The sequence below is a fragment of the Lutjanus erythropterus genome, chromosome 6, assembly GCF_056507025.1.
Source record: "Lutjanus erythropterus isolate fLutEry1 chromosome 6, fLutEry1.hap2, whole genome shotgun sequence".
Classification (NCBI taxonomy): Eukaryota; Metazoa; Chordata; class Actinopteri; order Lutjaniformes; family Lutjanidae; genus Lutjanus; species Lutjanus erythropterus.
Genome location: NC_139322.1, coordinates 13,339,686 through 13,360,502, shown reverse-complemented (window position 1 = coordinate 13,360,502; position 20,817 = coordinate 13,339,686). Strand labels below are relative to the sequence as shown.

General features: G+C 41.0%; 2 protein-coding genes across 2 annotated transcripts in view; both read right to left on the bottom strand.

Moving 5' to 3' along the window:
* Positions 1-389: 389 nt before the first annotated feature.
* LOC146324992 (uncharacterized) lies at positions 390-8,147 on the bottom strand. The gene is made up of 7 exons (XM_084719979.1): positions 7,962-8,147; positions 6,492-7,083; positions 5,430-5,574; positions 5,169-5,328; positions 4,854-5,043; positions 2,440-2,581; positions 390-712 (listed from the first exon to the last, which is right to left on the bottom strand). The coding sequence occupies exons 2-7, from the start codon at positions 7,073-7,075 to the stop codon at positions 590-592; spliced, it is 1,344 nt and encodes a 447-aa protein (XP_084576105.1). The 5' UTR covers positions 7,076-7,083; positions 7,962-8,147; the 3' UTR covers positions 390-589.
* A 2,708-nt stretch (positions 8,148-10,855) lies between these two features.
* Positions 10,856-20,817, bottom strand: part of LOC146324991 (uncharacterized) — a 34,579-nt gene continuing 24,617 nt past the window's right edge. The window contains exons 11-17 of the mRNA XM_084720697.1: positions 20,704-20,805; positions 20,335-20,527; positions 19,606-20,218; positions 19,346-19,499; positions 19,141-19,230; positions 18,847-19,042; positions 10,856-18,147 (exon numbers count right to left, since the gene is read on the bottom strand). Coding sequence (XP_084576823.1) covers positions 10,865-18,147; positions 18,847-19,042; positions 19,141-19,230; positions 19,346-19,499; positions 19,606-20,218; positions 20,335-20,527; positions 20,704-20,805 — 8,631 coding nt within the window. The 3' untranslated portion in view covers positions 10,856-10,864. The remainder of the gene's footprint in view (positions 18,148-18,846; positions 19,043-19,140; positions 19,231-19,345; positions 19,500-19,605; positions 20,219-20,334; positions 20,528-20,703; positions 20,806-20,817) is intronic.

Sequence of the window (20,817 nt, the reverse complement as noted above, 5' to 3'; positions counted from 1 at the left end):
CCCATTACTTCACAAAGTAGTAACACTCATCTCCATGGAAATCACTTAAACATGTATATGTGAACAACAAAAATAAACAATGTAATATAACAATATAATAAATAAATAATTTAGAAAACAAGTGCATAAAATAATCAAGCATATTCTACATGTGTTATAGCTGAAGAGCTGAAATCTAACACTATGTCAGCCGTTTTTCAAAGAGAAATACTGCCACCTGTTTGTGGCTCTATGTAAAGCCCTTTTTACAAATGTTGGCTGTCGGGGGGGGGGGGGTTATATTAGCAGTACAAGAAATGACATTGCTATTCAACTAGCCTGATACAGAGGTGCCTTAATGCAGCCATAGCCGGAGAAAACCAACCCCTTGTTTAAGAATCACACTGTAAGTGCAAACCTTCCACTTTCTAAATCATTGTAATGCAGTCAGAAGCAGAGCTCCTGTCAAAGGTGTTTATCATTTAAAATATTAAACACATCGGGCTAACCCACAGTCAGACCTCATGGGACAACCCAAACTACTTTTAAGGTTAAATTAAAATGTACTTACATATCTGGCTGATATATTAGGCAAAATAGTGAGAGGGGATTATTGCTCTACCACTTGAGGGATGGTCAGCGTCCCATCCATTTCCTGGTCCAGGTCCTGGCCCAAAGAAAGGCTGAGTTTTGGAAAGAGTCTTTTCTCAGCAGTAAATGCCTTCTGGAACTCCTGTAAAGGGGGAGAATAGTAAATTGTTTCATTAATGACAGATAGTACCAGTCTGTAGCTGTTTTCACATATGAACTCTGGACAATGTCCTGAGAATCAAGTCGGGACATTGTCTGTATTTGCCTTTTGACAAATGTAGTACAGGAGATTGTCCGTGTCGTGTTGTAAATACTCATTTGTGAGTTCATGTTTGCTTTAGGCAAGGTGTAGCGCCTGGGTAGAGCAAGCAATCAATCAAAAGTCGACTTGTAACGATCTGACTGGGAATGCTTGGGGTGCCAGTTAAGTCAACACCTAGCAATGTGGGTCAGTATTTTTTTTTTTAAGTTTGTTAACTGCCCAACTTTTTTGTAACTGCATCACTGTACACAGAGCAACAGCATGGCTGGTTGTAAACTTCACAAATCAAGTCTCAGTCCAGCACAAGAGAAGCTCCATGGTGGCAGAGATTTTATAACACACACTTTTACTTCCTCAAACTGTAAGGGAATTTAATGTAAGCAATAAACAAAAGCAATATGCAAGCAAGCAACTAAAAACCAGGCAACATCATCAACACACACACGCTCACTGAGAATTCACTCAATGACCTGCTCAACAGTGTTTGCACCTGTGTTACTGTTTGGTCAGTAACCAGGATGGGCAGCCATGTTGGAGGTACTGGGATGTAAACAACAGAATTAATTACAGGCTGACTATTAAATTTACGTTGACTTTAGGATGCCTAAATGATGGACGAGTTCCGGAAAATGAGTGGAAGCTGCTAAAACTCACAGAGAGGGACTAGACAGGAGGAAATGGTGTAATATTTTGAGAAACTAAGGTCAGCAGGTGATGAAGACCTGTATAAAGTGGCTTCTTCGTCTTGGAATGAAACGTTACAAAAGTTTGGAAGCCTACATCCAGGTAGTGTGTTAATGGGACAGCTCATCAATGATTGCATTTGCCAAGGTAGATGTTTAACTGAGCTTTACATTGTGGACACCTGAACAGATTTTTAGGATTTCAAGTCTGACAGTCTACTAATACAATGTTTTGGATCAAAATGCTCATCTATTATTAACATTTAACAAGTCCCTCTTCAATTAATTTATTAACAAAGTCAATTGGTGGGAAACAAGTTTATTATTCTTACAAGCTTATATTTGGTTAACCAAAATTAATAAGTAAAAATAATCTTCAACAAGTTCAGTTGCCTTGTTTACATTCATTACCTACAACATGACCAGCCTCCTGATTGATGATGTGCTGTGAAAACATTCCAGTCCAACTGATTCAGACATTTGCATTCACACATGCAGTGTCTCCAAGTAATGTCTAGATAAGTGCAGAGCTGTGGTGCAAGTGTGAAATGGCAGGTGGTTTTGGTGTTGCACGCAATCAGCATAATCCAGTTATATAGATGAGGGCTTGTTTTAATTTGCTGCTATGTATTTGTGTGTAGTCAATTAATTTCCAGACTGAAAAACTGCAACATTAGATAATCCATTGCAGTAAAATAGTAAAGTTGATTTGATTTTATACTGTAAAAGTGGAAAGAATTTGATTTGATTTAACTCCCTAAGTAACAGAAGTCATATAAAGTCAGTTGTAGTGCTTGTTAGTCAGGCAGCAAGAGGTGATATAATTAAGCTCTTTGTCTTTCAGCTCCTGGTTTCTAGAGTCAAATAAAATGGTTGCAGGATGATCAAGCCAAAATGTTTCAAGATTAAAGAACATGAACTTACCTCTTTGAAGGTGTCTCCATACGTTTTATGGATGTATCTGAGGTAGGCAGTCGTCCACTGCAGGGTGGTGACTTTGTCTGAATCTGACTCACAGAACGGCACCAGCATGTTCAGCTCATCACAGCACGAGCGAATCCTCTTCCTGAGCAACAACAAACAATCAGAGTTTCTCAAACTTGACTGATCTCCAACCCTGTTCTGAGATTCTAAAGTCTTATGCCCCAGTGGCCTACAGAAGACATAATGATATCATTATCAATCCATCTGCAGATTTGTTTCTTGATTAATCAGTTAATAGTTTGGTCTATGAAAAAAAAAAACACAAAATATTCAATTTACTATTATGTGAGACCAAGAAAAGTGGTGAATTCTTACATGAATTTGAGAACCTGGAACAAGTAAATGTGAAGACAATGGAGTGGAAACACTGCTGGGTCTTTGCAGCGGTCACATACAGGTGCTCTTTGGATACTTCAGGTGTGCTGTGCTTATTCCATTTTGTGAGGGGCTCATTGCGTGGGTGAAATACAGTGTCAGTCTCCTTCAAAAGCGATCCAAAGCACAACTTAGGGTTTGTGCAAAACTAAAATACCTTACATTTACATGGCAACATGTATTTAAAATGACCAACATGTTGCAGCAAACAAAGGTCTTCATCAGGATCATTGTCAGCTGAAGCTCACACACCTGTGTTGTGTTACACTAACGGGTTGAATGGGAGGATACATATGTGTCACGGTCCAAGCTTGTTGGTCAAAAACAAGGAAGTGAAGTCATCATTTGACCTGCATATTTAATTGTTCACCCATGCAAAGAGTATTTCACAAGATGGAATAAACTAGAGCCAGTACATGTCTGGCATCTTTGCAAGACAAAAAATATTTAAATAATTAATTTATTATCAGAATAGCTGATTAATTTTCTTTCAATCAACTAAATGATTAATCACATACTCTTTGCAGCTCTAAATCTGTCTACCCCTATTCAAATTATTTTTAGTTAACATCTAGTAATTTAACAATGTCTGCATATCAGGCAACTACACATCAACCCAAAAGATGTTAAATTCAGTTTAAAGAAGAACAGAGAAGCTCTTCTATTTTAATGTTTTGCCTTAATTAGTCATAGAATAAAGAGGCATGAAACATGGGGAGAAAATCTTTATCTTCTCTTAATATGTTCAAAATTACTTAAAAATCAGTTTTGACAGGACACTGTTATTGCTTTTAAGAGTAATTATTTTCCATGGATCTTTTTAGCCCCTGATCTCTGTATGTATCGTATCCGTTTTTTGTGTTTTGGTACGTTTTTGTTATCTTTTGTGATGTATGTTTTGTATCTGTTAGTTTGTCACTTATACTTTTATATGAAATCTTTTTATTTTATCTTTTGCTACTGATCTAGGCCAGACAGAAGAGATATTGTATTTCAATAGGACCCTTTCGGTTAAGTAAAGGATAAATACAGAGACAGGAACATAACATGCAACACACATCCCTCAGGTTGAACCAAACTGGACGCTGTATTTATGTGGTTTGCACCTTAAGCATTATGCTACCAGGACACCCAAGATGGACTTGTTTTGATTTGGAAATAAAGGGTGATCAATTTGGTCCTTCCTAAGCAAAAAGTTTCAAAGTTTAGAGGTCAGTAAACAAGATTTATGCTGTGTCTGAGACATGCAGTATCTAATGAATGGCTGCAACTGGCAGTTATTTTCTCAGTTGAATCATTTGGTCTATAAAATGTCATAAAATGGTTGTCTTCAAATAGCTTGTTTTTGTCTGATTAACACACTTATACCCACACTTTACTGACACAAGAAAAATAACAAATATTTGCCACTTTTGCTTCACTTAAATGATAAACAAATTTAGAGCTGCAATTAAGTCAGTCATGGTTTTAAGACAAAATGTCCAAATTCTCTTAAGCTTCTCAAATGTGAATATCTTCTGGTTTCTTTAGTCCTTCATGACAATACAATAATATCAGATGGGTTGTGGACCAAAAAAGAGACTTGAGGACATCATCTTGGGCTTTGAGAAACATTTCAACATTTTCCCCCAATTTCTTAATTTTATGGACAAAACAGAATAATCAATGATGAAAATAATCTTCAGCCCTATTCATTTTCTGTTCACAAACTCATCACTTAATAAACTAAATCTTTCAGTGCTAATGAAATGCCCACAAAATTCCCATGACTGAACAAAAATGGCCACAGCATGTACACAAACTGTTAAAAAAAATCCCACAAAGCAGGTGTTTGCCTTTGATAAATGTGTAAATTACAGTAATCACAGTAATGGTGTCCAAAATCTCAATTTACTACTACACAGACTTTACTACTGCATGTTTATTGTGTTGGGAATAGTGTGCAGAGACACTCTCAGCTACTAGTAATGGCTGCTCACCTGCGTTCCCTCTCCTTGCTGTTGTGCCTCTCCCTGCGCTGGCTGACTGTAACGGGAGCTTGAACTCTTCTCTTACTGCTGCTGCCTGGCTCTCCAGCAGAGTTGGGGGCCGCCTTAGCTGCCTTAATGGGTTGAGAGCTGTGGGGGCTACCTTGCTTCTTCAAGACAGCAGCAGGTGTCGCCACATCACCTATGAAAAACATGAGTGTGAATGAGACTCTGTTAGACAAAAACTACAACACATTGCAGTGTAGTATAGCAGACAAAACTCTACACTTTCTGATATAAGATTATGTTTAGAGTACTAATAATTACTTTCTTTGGTCACCAACTGCTGCTCCTCTGTTGAGTTGCTGCCACTTGCATAATGAGTTTTTGTTACAACCCTCTCCGGGCAAAAATTACAGGAAAAACTCTTGGGGATGATTAAACCCTGATGGCTGGGTTCAACCATGTAAGGAATATGGCCGATCACCTGTGATTAAAACAGGGAAAAAACTAATTAAACAATGAATTCTGCCTGTGGCTCCTATAAAGCTGTAACAAAGTGCAATTCGATTTTTCTTTTCACCATACCTGTTCACACATGTTGGTGACTGGGTTAAATACACCCCCTACAAACGGGCTGGAAACCTCAAGAGGATTCGTCATCCACTTCTGAATTTGAGGTTGTATGACTGCCCCTTCAGCCACTGCAGACTGCTTAAGTATTGTCAAAAAACTGAAGCAAAACAACAGAGATGTTGTACAGTCATAAATGAGTACTTCATTATGCAGCTACTAATAAATAGCCATACAAGTTACAACTTTACAATACGTTAATAAAATTTAAAATTAGGTTATTAATTAGGTTATAAATCATTAATAAACAATTATAAATAGGTTATAACACAGTTTTCATACATGGATGTGGGCTCACTATTTGGCAAGTTACTGACATTTATAACTAGAAAAAGGGAGCCTTATCGTAAAGTGTAAAACAGTCCATGCTGAAATTGTCAAGGTAAACAGTATTGCCAAAGCTATAGCATATGAACCTAGTAATGTGATGTACCAAATGAAACTTTGTGACTATTTAAAATGAAAATTAGTCTGTCTAGCTAATGTTGGCATACTTTCAAGAATGTTATTAATGCGCACAGTCTAACAATAATATTAAGATATGCTGACAGCGGTTAACTTATGTGGGTAGAGGGAGAGGAATTATACGCACATCACATAAGTGCAAGGCTATCAGAAATGGTTTAAAAAAAAAAAGGTAACACCTGCATGCTCCATTCCACAAAAAGTTATAGATAATGTTTCAATCACACTTGGATCTTCATCCAGTCAGAATGTAAAACAATGTAAACCCCACATATATTTTGAAGCAGTAACTTATTAATAAACATGTGATGGAGCTAACAGGTAGATTTATTGCTAATTGAGAAAACAAAGTAAGCTAAGTAAGCAATGGAATCTTAGGCTAAACAGTGCAGTGACTATCTGGCAAAAACAGGTCACTGTTGTTCTTTTTATCTAATGCGTTGTAACAGATTACTAATGGTTTGTAAAGTGTTTACAGAGTAATTGACAACCTAATTATAAACCATTTACTAGGTCAAGTGGTAACCAGTACAGTATATCAGTGAAACCTACTTGCTGATAACTGTGGACTGAATATCTGGCTGTCTTGGGGTGTCAGCAGACATGGTGTTAAATCTTTTCTCCAAGCAGACTCTAGCAGCTGATCTGGCTCTCTGTTGTGAAGGTGTGATGCTGTTGGCATATGGTTCAGTCGGACTGTCTTCTCTTCTGACTCTAGCCAGCACAAACCCTGGGACCTCTCCATAAGAAGCTGGTGTATTTTCTCCTGGCATCACCAGACTGTGTTCATCAGTTGATGTTGATAGGTCAACAGCTTGAGTGGTTGTGACAGGAGACATCGCCATGCATCCAGTGGTGTCTTTAACCATCACTGTAGCAGCGTGAGATCTGGCGTCTGACCCATCTGGAGATGCATCTTGTGCCTCCATGTGTGCCTGGAAAAGGTGCTGCAGGTGTGTATATTCCACCTCCGACATCTCCATCAGACCAAGCTCAGTTCCCATCATCTGCCCCTGATCATGAGTAAGACATCCACCCTGGCTGAAAGTCACCTCAACAGAGTCACAGGTGTGTTCTCTGAATGAACCTAGAGGTGATACATGGATGGTTTTACAGGCTGAGGGAAAGGAGGCCATCCTTCACTCTAGAGAAAGGATGGAGAGCAGGGGAAATATTAATTGTCTTCAGTGGTGGAATGTAACTTAATACTTTAACTCAAGTCCTTTTGAGATACATTTACTCTAAACAAAGATACTACAAGGAACTTTCATTCCCTGTTGATTTTGGTAGCAGCCATGCACAAAAGTGGTACCGTTTCCACTATAATAACTACAAAATATAACATATAAAATAACATTGACCTAAATATAAATGTCCTCATGCTTCTTCATACTACTCACTGTAACTTTGCTGGGGAAAATGTAAAAGTTTACTTTTTAGAGATATATAGTTCTCACAGAACACCAATGCTCCAAACATATCATTAAACATATTAGTTTTTTCAATACAGTAGAGCATCTCCCCACAAATATTTGTCTTATATTTCACCTGAACAGGTCAGATAGCTACAGTTAGACTACATGTCAACCGACTTCAACGATCTAATTAACTGTGATTTGTCCTGGAAATAGCGCAAGTGTTGTGACTACAATGACACCTGTAGCATAGCATAAATTAGTCATCATCATGTTAGCCTGAACAAACTAACACCGATAAAGTGGATATTAAACAATTTATCTACAGCTCCAATATATCAGTTGTGGACTATGAATTGTTCATAATTAACTTAGCTCGCGAATTTACGTTAGCTTAGCGAGCGAGGAACTTAGCTAACTAGCTAATGTCAGTAAATTTGAGAAGATGTTGACTAACGTTTAAGTCTGGGTAAAACCTGGCCAACTTAAAATGGTGAGCAATTATAAACGCGTTGATGTTTTCAAAGGTATCACGTCGCCAAATTTATAAGGGATGAACCATAAATAAGCTGCAGTTATATAAGCCCCTCTTCCGTCTCCAACTTACTTTAAAGCCGGCTCGTTGACCGATGGCCGCGCGGGTAGTAACGTTAACTGACGTTGGCGTCCAACTCCCGGAAGTCGTTTCACTCTGCGGCCGCTCTCAGCTCAAGCCTCGCTCGGACTGTTTAAATTTATGAACTTACGTTTTGTACTGACAGAAAATAGTGTGACAGTATCCGAAATGCAACAAATATTTATTTTTAAAAATGAAAAAAAAAAAAAAAAAAATCTATATATTTCAGCTACTCTTGATCGTATCAAAAATGTATATATTTTTGCACAATATTTGTACACAATATTTAGTAAAACATCAAAATTTGCACTGAATAAGAAACTAGAAAACTATCAGAGTGTTATTTTATGACAGCAAAATAACCTGCAAAGTGCTCTTCTGCAAAATACTTTGTTGTAACACACACAGTTCCTTGATCCCTCATGACACCATATTGATTGATTTCATATTCCTTAAAATAAACGCATATGATTGATAAGGGGATTAAAAATCAGAGTGGATATGAATAATTGTGCAGCACTTGACTCAGTTGACATATGACACTATTTTTTTTTTATTTTTTTTTTATCTCAGTTCATTGTTTGGTGTGTAGAGACTACTGTGCTGAGCTCTAGAGGGCCCTCATGGAGCAGACATAAAGTCTGTGGCTGCTGTCTGACAGTGGTAATCTGCTATAACTAGACATAATTTGTGGTTCAAATATTTCACAGCAGTTAAGGAACCATTTGCATTTATCCAGTTGTGGAAGAAGTATTCAGATTATTTTCTTGAGTAGCAAGACCACAATGTAAAAATACTCTATTACAAGTGAACATCAAGCAAAATTTTACTTGAGTAAAAGTATACATATTATCAGGTAAATGACAACAGTAAGTACCAAAGTTAGATCACTATAAACTCTTTGGTGGATGCATGTGATGCTGGATAAAGATCTTAAGATTTAACTGAATGTTGTCGCCCCCCTTTGGTAAGATATCAGCTTTGCAGGTGACTTTGGAGAATCCCAGACATCATTGCTGCAGGCTAGATGCAGTCTTGTATTGATTGCATCGATTGTATGCTTGTTTTTGTGTCTTATAATACCTTTATCTAATGGATATATTCAGTATTGGACTGTAAGAAAGTACTTTTACTCAATTACTGTAATTTTGAGATTCCTGTAATGTACTAGAGTACTCATATTTTATGCTTCTTTATATTTCTGCTTCACTACATTTCATAGACCAATATTGTACTTTTTGGTCAAATACATTTAGTAAACAGCTGTGATTAACTTGTAGATCAACATTTTACATACACAGCATATGATAAGCAAATAATAAATAATAAGAATGGTTATAGATTACCTAACAAATAATGACCACACCTACATCGGCATAATGTTTACTTTAATTACATTTTGCTTACTAGACTCCAAGGGTGGAAGTAACTAATAACAAACTCTCAAATTACTGCAATTAAGTAGTTTTTTTAATACTTGTACATTTATGAGTGAATTTTCAAGGATGCACTTTTACTTGTATTTAACTATGCATTACTAGATGTGATCTACTTAGTTACTTTCAAAATCACAGTTCAGTAGAATTTGAATTAATGTCCAAACATTTTATCTGCAGTTTAGTGGCCTATCAGGGGATCTGATCACAAACAGGCCAATGAAAACAAAGACATACAAACAAAACTACAAAACAAAATGCTGCAGAAGCACACATTTAGAGTAAGAATTTTAATAACTGATCATTCATTGATTAATTGCTGTTATGAATTTACCATTTAAAAATGTACTCATGGATATTTAATAAATAATTATGGCAATAACTGTACTTTATCTGAGATTTTGTCTTTTAGAGCCATTTGTTAAATAAGGAACTTATATATTTCTAACACCAGTACTTTTACTTGTAATTGAGTATTATTTTAGCAATGTAACAGTGCTTGTACCTGAGTACAGATTTTCAGTACTCTTTCCATCACCACTAGACTCTTACCTGAGTAAAGGTTTTGACTTTATTAAAGTAGTCTTACACTGTACTGTTAAGACTTTTATGGACATTACTTCTGAAGAGGCACCAGTCTCTGTTAAAAATAAAACAACAAAAGAGTCATCAACCCCTGTGAGACCTTTTATTTGTACTCCTAAGCTGCACTTAACTATGGCACTTTTTTTGTTTTTTTTTTAAAGTTACAGACCTGGGTACTACTCACATAGCAATCAATGAATCAAAATATCAAAAACAAAATCAGACTAACTACGAATTTAAAAAAAGTTTTGTCTCATTTTATTGACTTTTTACATTCTAAAAGGACAATTAAACAAATTATTTTTAATCGGCAGAACATAAAAGCCAAAAGGCTACTTTACTGTACTGACACTATGGCTATGTAAAAAAAAAAAAAAAAAAAGACAGAAACAAAAACTGTACAGTTTCTGTACAAAACATTTCTGACTATTTCTGAATTCAACTGCACATGGAGTAGCTGAATTTACAGGTTATCCGTTATGTTTAAAATGATTATTTAGTTATAATCAAATAACAAAAATAAACATATCTACTTTAAACACAACAAGATCAAATAGAACATAATGAACTCAAACACATCTGAGAATTTCCATAATGAGCCACAATGTCTGTTCTTTCACATGGATTTTGCTGTAGGTCAAGTTGAAATTCAGAGAAGAAACTGACAGCCACTTTCCTCAACAAAAATACATTCAATGTGCGTTACGGTGTGGTATCTGCACCCAGTGTAATGATTCTAAGCATTTTTGTACTTCACCAGCCCTACTGTCCTGGGGCATTCACAAAGGGGTCCAACTTGGCTTGACATGGCTTTTACTACCAACATTGTTGATACTTTGACTGGTTCTAGTCTCTACCCCCCCCCCCCGGTTATCAGTTATCAGCTTCCTTGCCCTCTTTCTTTTTTTCTTCTCCACCCCTCGTACCTGAATCTCCATGTGTGCTTGTTTTACTAGCAGGACTTTTCTCCTGCTCCTGTCTCTGCCCTTTGACCAACTCTCTTTCTCGGCTCACTGGTCTACCTCTACTCCAGTCCCTGTCCATCACGTGTCCTATTTGTTTTTGTTTTGGGCTGAAGCTGTCAGGATTTATGATACGATTTGGGAAGCGTATTAGACCCTCTGTTGGAGTAGGGAGTAAGGCACCTCTATGTCTCAGGGGTTTTACTGCTTGTTGATTTTGTAGGTTGTCTAAACCAGAGCAGAAGGTTCCTCCAGTGTTATGAGCTGGGCCTAGGGGCCGACTGTGTGGTGCAGAGTGTGGATCACTAGGGCCTTGGAATCTGGCAGCCTGATGAGGACTATTGAAATTAAGTGATGTTGGCTCAGATCCTCCTGAGTCTAACTCTGGATACTCAGTATTTGTATCCCACCTCCCAGGCCCATGTCTTCTATCTGAGCTTCCCATGTCTGGACCTCTTCTTTCCCTCCTAAAATCATCAAATCCTTGTCTTTCTGTTCCAGGGTTTCCCATGTCCACACCTTCCCTTTCGGATCCTAACCCCCCACAATCTGAAAACCTCCCATCAGTCCCTAGATCTTCAATGTTTGAATTTCTGTTTTCAGGTCCTGGGCGTCTTAAACCCGGACCTCCAGGACCTCTTCTATCCATACCTTCTGCCTCAAATCCTCTCCTGTTTGGGCATGAATTCATCAAGTCTGGACCTCCCCTATGAGCCCCAGGTCCTTCCATGTTTGGCCCTCTCATGTTACCTCTGAAGTTTGGCTGCCTCCAGTCACTGCCCATATCTGGACCCCCTCTCATATCTGATCCTGGTCCTCTCATGCCTGGACCTCTTCTATCATGCCCTTGTCCTCTGTTGTCTGGCTCTCTTTCCCCTCTAAAAAATGGACCAGGCCCCCATCTGTTTGGCCCAACACCACCTCTATCAGGCTCTCTCCATTCATTTTCAGGTGCACCCCTACTGGGCTCTTGGCATACCATATCTGGGTCTGGCGCTTTCCATCTCTCTCCCTGATTTAGACTGTTCATATCTGGCCCTGGTCCTCTAATGTTTCTCCTCATGGGCCCCGGACCCCTCAAGTTTTGACCTGTTCTATCAGGACCTGGCTCCTCTGTATCTGGGCTTTCTTCTGACCCTCTAAAGTCAGCCCCTCCCCAGTCATCACTTCTATGTCTTAGACCTTCTGTATTTGGACCTTTCTGTCTGATGGCTGGGCCTCTAAAGTCAGGTCCACCTGATCTTCTCCAATTAGGTCCCAGGCCTTCCATACCTGGACCTCTCCTTCCAGGACCAGGTTCCAAGAACCCTGAACCTCCTGGTTCTTGACTGTCAGGCTCTGGGACCTCAGTGTCTGGCCACCTACTTTCACAACCTGGTTCTCTAAAATCTGGACCTCTTGGGCCTTTCCTGTCAGGCCCTGGACCCTCCATAACAGATCTTTCAGGCCTAACTCCTCTGAAGTGTGGGCTTCTCCTATCTGACTCTGGACCCTCCATATTTAGAAGTCTTCTACCTGGCTCAGGACCTCTGAACAGTGGACCTCCTGGAAAGCCCCTTCTATTGCCATTTCCCTCCATATCCGGAGGTCTTCTTTCTGGCCCAGGTCCTCTGAAATTTGGACCTTCTGGACCTCTCCTGTCAGGCATTGGGGGATCCATTTTTGCACTGGAATGCTGAAACCCTGGTCCTCTCATGTTTGGACCTCCTGGCCCTCTTCTGTTCGGCCCTGGACCTTCCATATTTGGTGGTTCACTTTCTGGCCCCAAACCCCAGAAGTGTGGTCCTCCCTGTCCTCTACTGTGAGGCCCTGGACCTTCCATACCTGGACCAGGTTGTTCAGACACAGGTCTCATGAAGTCAGGCCCAGGACCCCTCATATATGGTCCTCTCCTGTCAGGACCCAGTTCACCACTGTTTTGATCTCCTGGTCCTCTCCTGTCAGATCCATGACTCTGCATAGAGGGACCTCTCCGTTCATGTCCTGGCCCACTAAATTCTGGGACTCCTGATTCTCTCCTGACAGGCCCCGGGCCACCCAGAGCAGGGCCTCTCCGATCAGGCCCTGGCCCACTGAAATCAGCCCCTCCTGTACCTCTTCTGTTAGGTCCAGGAGCCTCCATACCAGGACCTCCTCTATCAGGCCTTGGTCCACTGAAATCTGGACCTCCTGGTGCTCTTCTGTCAGGTCCTGGAGCTCCCATAGCTGGACCTCTCCTCTCAGGTCCTGGTCCTCTGAAATCTGGACATCCGGGTCCTCTGTCAGGCCCAGGATGATCCATCGGTAAAATTCTCCTCTCAGGACCAGGTCCTCTGAAATCAGGACCTCCAGGTCTTCTACTGTCAGGCCCAGGATGCTCCATAGATAAACTTCTCCTCTCAGGCCCTGGTCCTCTAAAATCTGGACCTCCAGGTCCTCTTCTGTCAGGCCTAGAACCCTCCACAGACAAGCCCCTGCTTTCATTACCCGGTCCACTGAAATCTAAGCCTGCTGGTCTTCTAATGTCAGTCCCAGGACCCTCCATTGTGGGACCTCTCATTTCAGGTCCGGGTCCTCTGAAATCTGGACCTCCAGGTCCTCTCCTTGCATTCCCAGGACCTTCCACAAAGAAACCTCTCCTTTCAGGCCCTGGTTCACTGAAATCTGTATCTCCAAGTCTTTGCTTATCAGTCCCAGAACCCTCCATAGCTGGAACACTCCTTTCAGGCCCTGATCCCCAGGCATCTTGATCTCCTGGTCCTCTCCTGTCAGGCCCGGGACCAATCATATCAGGACCTCTCCTTTCAGGCCATGGTCCTCTGAAATCGGGACCTGCTGGTCCTCTCCTGTTAGGTCCAGGGCCATCTAGGGGTAGACCTCTCCTTTCAAAGCCTGGACCTGCTGGTCCTCTCATGCCGAGTCCTAGATTGTCATTAGTTGGACCTCTCCTTTCAGACTCTGGTCTCCTGAAATCTGGACCTCCCAGTCCTCTCCTGTCATGCACTGGGATATCAATATCAGAACCCCTCCTTTCAGGTCCTGGTCCCATGAAACCTGGACCATCTGGTCCTCTCCTCTCATGCATTGGGACCTCAATATCAGGTCCTTTCTTTAAAGGTCCTGGTGTCATGAAATCTGGACCCTCTGGTCCTCTCCTGCCATGCCTCAGGTCCTTCATGTTTGGACCTCTTCTATCAGGCTGATGGAGTCTGCAGTCATCTTGTATAAATGGCCCCTCCCTGACTGGACCTGAACCTCTCCAATCATCTTTTATGCCTGATCCTAGGCCACCCTGGTCTGGATCCTTCATATGTGGACCCAGGCCTTTATTCTGACTCATCTGAACCCTAACATCAGGACCCACAAGGCCTGGTCCACTCCAATCTGGATTTGTAATGTTCGGCATTGGAGCTCTGTCTTTTTGTCCCATTTGTTCATTTCTCTTCTCTAGCCATGGACCTTGTACATTTCTTCCTTGCATATCTATATCCCTCCTATTTGAACCCATTTCTCCAGTGTCTCTGCCTGAACTCCTTGCATGTGACTCATTTCTTTCACCCCTTGTATCTGAGCCACCCATGCTACCTAAATCTTGACCAGGCTGAATATAACTTCTTTCTGTCACATCTGACCTTCTTAATCTATGCATAGTCTCTGATTCTCTCATGTCAGGGCCAGGCTCACTCCTTTCAGCCCTAAAATCTGGCTGTGGTTGCTTGAAATGTTCTCTAGGCCCACAACTCTCTTGTCCAATGCAGAGCATGTTTGACCCACCACTTTCATAATTTAGATTTGGCCCTGGTCTTCTCATGTGTACATCTTGCCCCCTTTGAGGGCCCCATCTTTCTTCTGCCATTGCTGGGGATAGTCTATCTACTTTACCCTCTGACACAACAGAAACATTCAAATCTAGATTCCTTTCTCGACCATGACTCACACTGCTAAAGTCTGCATCTCTTCCATGTGGCTGAAAACCACTTTTCCGAGGGCCCTTTTCCTCTAAAACTGGACTGCCATCATGTCTTAAGTGCCTCTGAACTCTACCTGAGCCCCTAAATGACAGACCTGGACTCCTTATATCAGGACTTCGATCTCTTGCACCTCCATCCCCCATGGAAGATCCCATACACTGAGTATGTGGACTTTCACCTCTATCTTTTTGGCCTCTACCTCTTCCTATAATACCCAGAGCCCTACCTTCTATTGGTAGACCCCTAAAAGATCGACTTGAATGATACATAGCTGATAAAGGCTCCCTTGACCCTGAGCCACATATCTCAGGTCCCAGTTCATCTCTCCTCTCATTCTGTGGGCCCAATCCTTCCTTTTGTGGGTTTGGACCTTTTACTTCTGGGTTCACACCTTGAAAACTTGAGCTTTCTATATCTTGTACTGGACCCCTCAACCCAGAACCTCTCACGTCTGACCCTGTACCAGTTCTATCAGTATGCTGAACACCTGCTTTTCTAATATTTGGCTCTGAACCCTGCATCCCTGTGCCTGCATCCCTCGCATATTTCCCTTGATTGCTTATAGGTAGGTCTTGTATGTGTGGTCCAGTAACTGAAGTACTGGGGCTTGTGCCTTGTATGAGTGGACCTCTCCTGTCAGGCCCTGGACATCTAATTCCCATTTCTCTTGAATATATCTGTGGTCCCGTATGTTCAAGATCATGTATATCTGATCCTAGATTTCTAATACCAGGACCACTTGTACCAGGTTCTGTACAGTCTGTTACAGGGTCTATATCAGGTCCTGACCTTGGGATATCTGAGCCTGTAGCTGGATTTGGATGCGTTAAGATCTGACCTTCCCCTTCTATGTGTTTGTCTGTCTCTATCATTCCTTTATCTCTGATGTTTGGACCTCCAACAGTAGGCCACACTATATTGGACACTGTTGCTTGACTACCCATTGGCAGGCAATTGTTTTCAACTTTAACATGTGGCACTGAGACACTGGTATATGTCTCATCATCTCTGATTTCCTCAATCTTAACATAGTCACTCTTTTCTGTACTGCTAGGCTTCACAAATTGTGGCTCTGGATCAGGGCTCTGAGGAGAATCACGAATGGGAGGATCAATTTCTCTTAGAGGAACAGTACTGTCAAGTTTGTTTATAAGCAAAATTTCCTGTTGAGAAGGTTCATCCACCTGTGTAGAGGAATTTCTACCTGTGTCATCATGGTCACTGACTGGCTTTTTATGAAGCTCTTGGGATGCTGATGGTTCTGAAATCTCAGGTTTCACATTGTAAAGAAGTTCATTTGAACATAGAGGAAAGTCTTTATCAGGGTTCTCATCAAGATTACATTTTAACTGATGTCCATCAGGGTCATTTTTAATAGTAACTGATGTAGATGGTTTCTCAAGGACGTGAGGGGAAGATCCTCTGTGCCGTTTTGGTGAAACTGATATTGAATCTTTTTTACTAGGAGATGAAGGGGATCTTCTACGCCCACGAGAATGTCGGTGTGCAGTGTGCTCTTTACGATGGCGACCCTGCCGTTCAGAATGGTCCCTAGCTCTATGTCTAGACCTGTCTCTTTCAGTCCTTCTGTGTCTATCCCTTTCTCTACGTCTCTGAGAGTGTGAAGGAGAATGCCGCTGTGACTTTCTTGAAGGACTTCTATGGCGGTCCCTTTCACGATGACTTCGCCTCTTCGGTGACAGCCTTCGTTTTCTGCTGTGGTAGGAATTCAGAGGAGAACCTTTGCGGGAGGCACTACGCCCCGATCTGGACAAAGATGAATCACGACTCTTTATGCTGCCTCCTTGAAATACATCTTCTTGAATTTCATTGAAAAGAGATTCATCCTCAGGATCATAAGCTACATCAGAATCTTCTATCTCTCCAGCAGAGGAGTATTTGTCACTTTCCTTCACATTTTCCTGTGTTTCATCTTGCTCTGTGTTAGTATCTGTATTGTTTTTTAAATTAGGGGTGACAGTTTCATCTACTAGCTTAACAGTTTGTGAATCCACATTTAAACTGTCCACAGTCTCTGTAGGATTGTTGGTCTTGTCTGTTGATTCTGAGGGCCTTGTCTCTGTTTGTATTATGCCACTTTGCATAGATGAAAGTTGATTAAGAGGTAGTGATTTTTGTGGGGGAGACATCAGGGAATCAGAAACAGAAAAGTGAGCCATGAACATACCCACAGCCTCTCTCTGTTGACGTAGTGCCTCTTCCTGCTCCTTCAACTGTCGCTTTTGCTCTTCAATCTGCTTATTAAGCTCCTCCAGCATCCGCTGCTGTTCAGTTAGTGTTGCAGCTGACACAACCACTGTGCCTGTAGGAAGATTCTGCGTTACTCCAACTGGGGAAGACGTTTCTACTGGAGTGGATGTGGGAGCTGGTGTTACAGCCTGAGTGGAAACTGGGGCTGAGCATGATGGAGAATCTGACATTTGAGTTGGAGCAGGGGCCTTTGTTACAACATCACTTTGCATATCTTCAAAGATAGTCTCGTCCTCTGGATCATAGGCCACATCATCATCTACAAAGCCTGATACTGCAGGGCCATCTGCCTTATTTTTTTCTATGCTCTGTGGAGCAACCATTCCATATCCCATTGCTGGATCATACTCCTCTTCTGGATCATATGGTCGGTCAAAGTCATTTTCCTCTTCTTCTATTTCTTTGACTTTGGATTTCTGTCCATACTGTTGGACAATCGGGTCCACCATTGATCCAGACACTTGAGAAAATACTGGAGGCTTTTTAGCACTAACTGTTGTTGTGGCAGAACTTCCGGCAGTGGAAACCATGCAGTCAGTTTGCTTATTGCCGAACAAACTCTTCAAGATAGTCTGGAGTGGTGTCTTGTTGGGATTTTTGTCAGAGATGCTATTAGAGGTTGACTGAGTGGCAGCAATAGTGGCTGAGGTAGAAACAGGATGGTTTTCTCTAATGGAAGTCAAAAGAGATGGTATGGTAACTGAGCCAGAAGAGGAAGATTCTGATGGTGATCCAGGGCAAGATGGTGAACCAGGAGGGGTGGTGTTCACAGGAGTCTCTGGGTCATATGGTTGGAATATCTCCAATTTGTCAGAACCATAGAGGACTGGAGGTTTTGGGATCCACATAGGATCTTTGGACATATGAACTTTGGGTCTTTTCTCTTCAATGTCCTGTGGCAAGCCTCCTGGACGTTTTGCCTTCTGAATGATTACCAGACCCAAAAGAAGATTGGGCCGTTTCTTTTCAAGTCCTGTGAAATAAAGAAAAGTGAGACAACAATAAGTAGAGCTTCAAAAAAATCTTCAAATGCTTGGCTGACAATTTGGTGAGAAAGAATAGGTAATTATTTAGATTCATAAAATATATGGGTAATTATGCAAGACTTTTTATTAAGGCTAGGGCCACTAATTGACTTATCAATAATTACAGAAAACTCAAAAACACCTATGATTAATGTTCTAGATGCAGAACTGATACCAAAAATTAAAGTAAGATGAAATCAAAAGCACAGTTGAACCATAAAAGTCAAAACTTACAAATTTTTAAAATGAAACACCTTTGCCAGCTGGAGTATATTCTCAATATGCTAATTGATTTTCTTTAATGACATGATAATCTTAATTTTAATATAATAACTTGTTTGGAAGCACAAAGTGCACATTAAATATTTAGATTTATTTTAAACAATTTTTGAGAGTTCAGAGAAAGAACTGGGTTACTTTATTAAAAGAGATGGAAGTGAGCGATGGCGTTTTAATGGGTATACGATTTGTCAACTAATTTTTTAATAGATAGTTATTAAAGTTATTAAAATAGGTGAATGGTAATTGATTTAGTAAGATACTGCTACCTGTTGAGCCTTGGGGTTATTAATACAGGTGCTCGCCAAAACACAATAATGTAAACATTCATTATATAAGACTAAGTGAAATGTGAAGCATTATCACACCTGGTCCTTCAAGGGGTTGTAGTATGGATGGGATTGATTCCTTTGCACTGAGCGGAACAAGGTATAAATCCTTGATAGATCGGCTGCAACTGGCAACGACACCAAAACGACCTCTGCTGCTGAAATAGGAGAAGAGGGAGACATAGGCCACCTCTTCCTCCTCTGTTGCAGGGTGAAACCGGATCACACATAACTCCTAATAAGCAAAAAACAAACAAAATAAGATGTAAAATATTGATAGATGTTCGACATTATCGTACAAAACACAGAAATAAATATTAAATCTACACTTACTTTTGTAACAGAGGTCTTCAGTTTTGCAACATAGTCCCAAACGGTTTGAGGCATGATTCGTCCTCCAATTTGTATTGTATCAGGTAGATCCTACACACAAGAAAAAAACTGTTCATATTTTTGTAAATTCAACTAATAACAATGACACATCATTTTGGTGCAGCTTTGTCAAGTTTGAAAAGTTATTATTGTGCATGTGCTATACCGCTTTAAGGCTTTCTGCAGATCCTGAGACCAGATATCCTTTGGTGACAAACTTCGCTACAGTGAGCATGTTTAGGAAGCCTTTCCACACTATGTCTTGCTTAGCCAAGAACTCAGCAGTCTCACCATCAGCAGGAGATTCAGATATCACGGTCCTGAGACACAAACCATAACAGCACAATGATATTTCCACACTGATTTGGCTCAAATGTGTACTACCTAAAACAGAATAAAATAATCCTGTTCTATTTTATGCAATACCTTGAGGATGTGCCATAGAGTCTGGCATCTGCAGTGGAAGACGGTTTCATTAAGATAGATTTAGGTAACGTCTGTGGCAGTGAGATGGCTGGTGCTGAGGGTGAGGCCAATCTAGTCTCTTTAAGAGGAGCATAGGGGGTTGATTGGTTATGGGTTGTTTTACTCGGACCAGAGGTGCCACTAGATGAAGCAGAGAACCTGCTTGCTGCAGTGCGGGGGTCACGTCTTGTGATGGTTACTGTGGACACTGCTGGAATCACAACTGGTGTATATGCTCTCTTTGTGGTGGCAGGTTTAGGAGTGTCTGGAGTTGGGGAGGCAGGGGACTCCATTATAGGAGAAGCAGGAGACTCTAAAGTAGGGGAAGCTGGAGAATCCATTATGGGGGAAGCAGGGGATTCTACTATAGTGAGTACTGGAGAGTCAATAATAAGGCGGGATGAAGGATCCAGGCATGATGTTGGAGAATCCATGTCAGGTGAGTCAGGCGGTGCCCGCAGAGGTGAGTCATCTCCCGCAGACTTTTTCCAGGAGGGTTCATATTTATCTCTTGTTTCGGAAACTTTGGGTTTTTTCTTTGCGGGTTCCTCCTGGTCCCCAGCTGGTATTTGTCCTATGGGAAGGAATAAGATCTACTTTGAAAAACTAAAAGTAGCAACAGTTGGTCATAGGATAAGAATATATACCAGTTACTGCACAGCTATTGCAAAACCTTTTCTTTTAATTCACCTGTGCATATCTTGCATTTCAGGTCAAAGAGGTGAGCTTTGTGTTCTGATGTTGTATCCTTAAGCATACAAGCAAGAATATCTGGTACAGCACTGCTCAGGCTAGGCTGGCTCGTCTTGGTCTTGGGAGCAGGAGCAGGAGCGGGAGCAGGAGCAGGAGCAGGAGCAGGAGCAGAAAGACTGATTTTCTGTTCCTAGGAAGCAAAATACACGGACACAAACACACAAAACAATAAGACTAAACCCACAAAGATATCTTAACACCCATGGCTGGTCATTGTAAATGTTTATACAGAGCCTGACAGTCAGTATAATGACCATAAAAAATTTTAAATGACCCCAACTGAATGCATGCGAGGCAAATACACACCATTCTTCTGTCAGGTCTAGGAGGATTCAAGATGGGCAAGTCGACCTTCACTGCCTCAGGCTTCTGCAGCAAACTTGTTGCTTTAGCAGCTGCATCCTTAACCTGCATACATTC